The 4731-nt window shown below is 49.7% G+C and overlaps 1 protein-coding gene across 1 annotated transcript; it reads left to right on the top strand.

The window, feature by feature from the left end:
• The first annotated feature begins 610 nt into the window (after positions 1–610).
• On the top strand, positions 611–1594 carry LOC128900140 (olfactory receptor 14J1-like). The gene has a single exon (XM_054180918.1). It carries the CDS (start codon positions 626–628, stop codon positions 1592–1594), a length of 969 nt encoding a protein of 322 aa, XP_054036893.1. The 5' UTR covers positions 611–625.
• Positions 1595–4731: the final 3137 nt, after the last annotated feature.

Raw genomic sequence — 4731 nt, 5'->3', positions numbered from 1 at the left:
CATGTCATCTCTGGGACCCCAGACTCTCTGCTTTGCCTGTCCTGCTGGCCTTGCCGGCTGCTCCCAGAAAGGCAGAGCTCTCCTGTGGGATCCTAGGGAGGGCTGAGCCTTTCCTTGGGGGTCGGCACTCTGCTTGCAGAGTCCTTTGAATCTCTCTGTGAGGGGTTGTGTCCTTCTGTCTCCAGCACAGCTCTAACTCTGGTTTGGGAAAGAGAAGAATTTGTATATTTGTCCTTTCAAACAGTGCTCCGCTGTTCCCTCATGAGTTCAGTTATTTCTTTGGGGTTTTTTTTTAAGTGGAATTTGTGTGTGAATTCATCATCAAGGCAGCACAATCAGAAGCACAGGGCAGATGGAAAAAAGCCTGATGGACACTGCAGCTCTCCTGACTCTGCACTAAACCACAGAGATTAGAGCCCTGTGTCCTGTCCTGTCTCAAGACTCCACAATTTCAGTCATAAAAATGAGGATTTCTACCCCTCAATAGAACAGTCACCAGATGTGATAGAAAATCAAAACCACATCATCTCTGAAAAGCAGACTGTCTTTGCTCTAAGGCGTCTGTCCTCATTTTTTTTCGTTTTTTTCCTCCTTTGGACAGAGTCCCCATGCCAAGAAACAGCAGATGTCCAACAGCAGCGCCATCACCCAGTTCCTCCTCCTGCCATTCGCAGACACACGGGAGCTGCAGCTCTTGCACTTCTGGTTCTTCCTGGGCATCTGCCTGGCCGCCCTCCTGGGCAACGGCCTCATCATCACGGCCATTGCCTGTGACCACCGCCTCCACACCCCCATGTACTTCTTCCTCCTCGACCTTGCCCTCCTTGACCTAGGCTCCATCTCCACCACTGTCCCCAAAGCCATGGCCAATTCCCTCTGGGACACCACGGCCATCTCCTACACAGGATGTGTTGCACAAGTCTTTTTTTTCCTTTTCTGTGCTGCAGCAGAGTTTTATCTTCTCACTGTCATGTCCTATGACCGCTACGTTGCCATCTGCAAACCCCTGCACTATGGGACCCTGATGGGCAGCAGAGCTTGTGTCCACATGGCAGCAGCTGCCTGGGGCAGTGGGTTTCTCAATGCTCTGCTGCAAACGGCCAATACATTTTCCCTACCCCTGTGCCAGGGCAATGCTGTGGACCAGTTCTTCTGTGAAATCCCCCAGATCCTCAAGCTCTCCTGCTCACACTCAGACTCCCTCAGTGAACTTGGGCTTATTGGGGTTAGTGCCTTGGTTGCTTTTGTTTGCTTTGTTTTCATCGCGCTGTCCTATGTGCAGATCTTCAGGACCGTGCTGAGGATCCCCTCTCAGCAGGGACGGCACAAAGCCTTTTCCACATGCCTCCCTCACCTGGCCGTGGTCTCCCTGTTTCTCAGCACTGCCATGTTTGCCTACCTGAAGCCCTCTTCTACCTCCTCCCCGTCCCTGGACCTGGTGGTGGCTGTGCTGTACTCAGTGGTGCCTCCAGCAGTGAACCCCCTCATCTACAGCATGAGGAACCAGGATCTCAAGGATGCCCTGTGGAAACTGGTGACTGGATGGTTTTCAGAAGCTGCAGAGTGTTCATGTTCTTCAGCATATGACTCATAATGTAACTCATTATAGGCCCAGCCTTCCTTTATTAGTTTTTGTTGTTGTCGTTGTTGGGTGAGATTTTTTTCTTTTCTTTCTTTTTTTGCCTATGATAATGTTGTCCACAAAGAATTGTGGACACCCCACTTTGACTTCATTATAATCTACCTCACCGGTATGACCCAGTGACTATGTGAACGAGGATCTATACTCCTTCTTTAATCAAACAAAGAAATGTATTTGCAGTGACTTATCTGTCTGACACTCAAGCATCTAAAACCGAACTAAATGTTGTTCCTCGCAATTTCCCTACCAAGTTAGAGGGGAAAAGAAGGACATAAAAAATTCCATGGAGAAAGGGCAATAGGACAAGCATGGAGTCTCCCATAGCTATGGAATGAGGAATGTTGCCAGCTCTTAGACAAATCCCTTCCTTATCTCCCTTATGATCTGCATGGTGTGTGCATTTCGGAACGCTCTCATCGTCATCATCACCATCATGCGGGAAAGCCAGCATCTGCACACTGCCATGGGCTTCTTCTTGAGGCATTTGTCTTCCCTGGAGATGTGCTACTGCACCACCACCCTGGCCCAGTTGATGGCTAGCTTCATGACTAGGGAAAGGACTATGTCTGCTCGTCATGGCGTTAGTACTCTTTTCTGCACCTTTGCCATGTATGCCGTGTTTATTACTGGTGACCACATCCTAGGATCAGCATTGGTTTCTGTGCCACCCTCTGCTCTCTGAAAGGCTCATTGACTGGCAGGTCGGTCTCCAGAGGGTAGCTGCACCTTCGCTAGGGTGATTTCTGTCATCTGCGGTAATCATTTCAGTCGTGTCCCAGATACAGATTCACAGAATTTTCACAGAATTTTCACAGAATTTCAGAGTTGGAAGGGACCTCTAGAGATCATCTAGTCCAACTCCCCTGCTAAAGCAGGATTGCCCAGAGCACATGACTCAGGGCTGCATCCAGGCGGGTCTTGAAAGTCTCCACAGAAGGGGACTCCACAGCCTCCCTGGGCAGCTTGTTCCAGTGCTCTGTCACCCTCACCATAAAGAAGTTTCTTCTCATATCTGATCAGAACTTCCCACGTTCCAGCTTGTGCCCATTACTCCTCGTCCTGTTACTGGGAACCACTGAAAAGAGTCTGGCTCCATCCTCCTTAAGCCCACCCTTTAGATACTTGTCAACATTAATAAGGTCTCCCCTCAGCCTTCTCTTCTCCAGGCTCAAGAGTCCCAGCTTTCTCAGCCTTTCCTCATAAGGGAGATGCTCCAGTCCCTCAATCATCTTTGTTGCCCTACGCTGGACTCTCTCCAGCAGTACCCTGTCTCTCTTGAACTGGGGAGCCCAGAACTGGACACAGTGTTCCAGTTGTAGCCTCACCAGTGCAGAGTAGAGGGGGGGAATGACCTCCCTTGAGCTGCTGGCCACACTCTTCCCTATGCAGCCCACAATTCCGTTGGCCTTCTTGGTGACAAGGGCACATTGCTTGCTCGTGGATGATTTACTGTCTACCAAGACCCCCAGATCCTTTCCTTCAGAGCTGCTTTCCAGCAGGTCCACCTCTAACCTATACTGGTGCCTGACATTCTTCCTCCCCAGGTGCAGGACCCTACACTTGACCTTGTTGAACCTCATTAGGTTCTTCTCTGCCCAGCTATTCAGCCTGTCCAGGTCACGCTGGATGGCAGCACGGCCCTCTGGGGTGTCAGCCACCCCACCCAGTTTGGTATCATCAGCGAACTTGCTGAGCATACACTCTGTCCCCTTGTCCAGGTCATTGATGAATACATTAAACAATACTGGTCCAAGTATTGACCCCTGGCGGACACCACTGGTTACAGGCCTCCAACAGGCTCCATTAATCACAACCCTCTGGGTCCTGTCACACAGCCAGCTCTCAGTCCACCTCACTGTCCCCTCATCTAGTCCACACTTCCTCAGTTTCCTAAGGAGGATGTTATGAGAGACAGTGTCAAAAGCCTTGCTGAAGTCAAGGTAGATGACATCTGCTGCTCTGCCCTCATCCAGCCAACCATCTATAACATCATAGAAGGCTATGAAATTGGTCAAGCATGATTTACCCTTGGTAAATCCATGTTGACCACTTCCAATAACTTCCTGCTCCTGAACTTTCTTGGATATGACATCCAGAACGAGTCTCTCCATTACCTTCCCAGGGATGGAGGTGAGAATGATCGGTCTGTAGTTCTCTGGGTCCTCCTTCCTGCCCTTTTTGAAGACTGGAGTGATATTGGCCTTCCTCCAGTCCTCAGGCACCTCTCCTGTTCTCCATGACCTTTCAAAGATGATGGAGAGTGGCCAAGCAATAACATCTGCCAGCTCTCTCAGCACTTGCGGGTTTATCTTGTCAGAGCCCATGGACTTATGGATGTCCAGTTTGGCCAACTGGGCTCTAACCCAATCTTCCTCTACTGGGGAAAACTCTTCCTCTCTCCAGACCTTCCCCCTTGCCTCCAGGGCCTAGTATTCATGAGGGACAGCTTTAGCAGTGAAGACTGAAGCAAAGAAGGCATTCAGTAGCTCTGCCTTCTCTGTGTCTTCCACCACTAGGGCGCCCATCTCATTCGTTACTGGGCCTAGGTTTTCCTTAGTCTTCCTTTTTCTATTGATATACTGAAAGAACCTCTTGTCATCTTTAACCGTGGTGGCCAAGATGAGTTCTGCTTGAGCTTTGGCCCTTCTAATTTTCGCCCTGCAGAGCTTCACTACATCTTGGTATTTTTCATAAGTAGCCAACCCCCTTTTCCAAGGATCATAAACTTTCTTTTTTTATCTTGCGGTCAAGCCAAAGCTCTCTATTTAGCCAGGCTGGTCTTCTTCCCTGTCTGCTTGTTTTTTGGGACTTGGGGATGGCCTTCTCCCAAGCTATTGAGATTTCCTCCTTGAAGTAAGACCAGCCTTCCTGGACACCTTTGCCCTTCAGGACTGTCCCCCAAGGGACACTCTCAACCATGCTCCTAAGCAGGCCAAAATTTGCCCTTCGGAAATCCAAGGTGGCAGTTCTGCTGGCTCCCCGCCTTGCTTCATCAAGAATCGAAAATTCTATCATTTCATGATCACTCTGCCCAAGACGACCGCCAATCTTTACATCCCCTACAAGACCTTCTCTGTTAACAAGCAGCA

The sequence above is a fragment of the Rissa tridactyla genome, chromosome 20 (assembly GCF_028500815.1).
Source record: "Rissa tridactyla isolate bRisTri1 chromosome 20, bRisTri1.patW.cur.20221130, whole genome shotgun sequence".
NCBI classification, from domain to species: domain Eukaryota; kingdom Metazoa; phylum Chordata; class Aves; order Charadriiformes; family Laridae; genus Rissa; species Rissa tridactyla.
Note: the sequence above shows the minus strand (reverse complement) of the source record. Positions and strands in the feature narration are given on the sequence as shown.

What these genes read in the sequence shown, in the direction of transcription:
- LOC128900140 (XM_054180918.1), top strand. Translation starts at nt 626, where the DNA reads ATGTCCAACAGCAGCGCCATCACCCAGTTCCTCCTCCTGCCATTCGCA.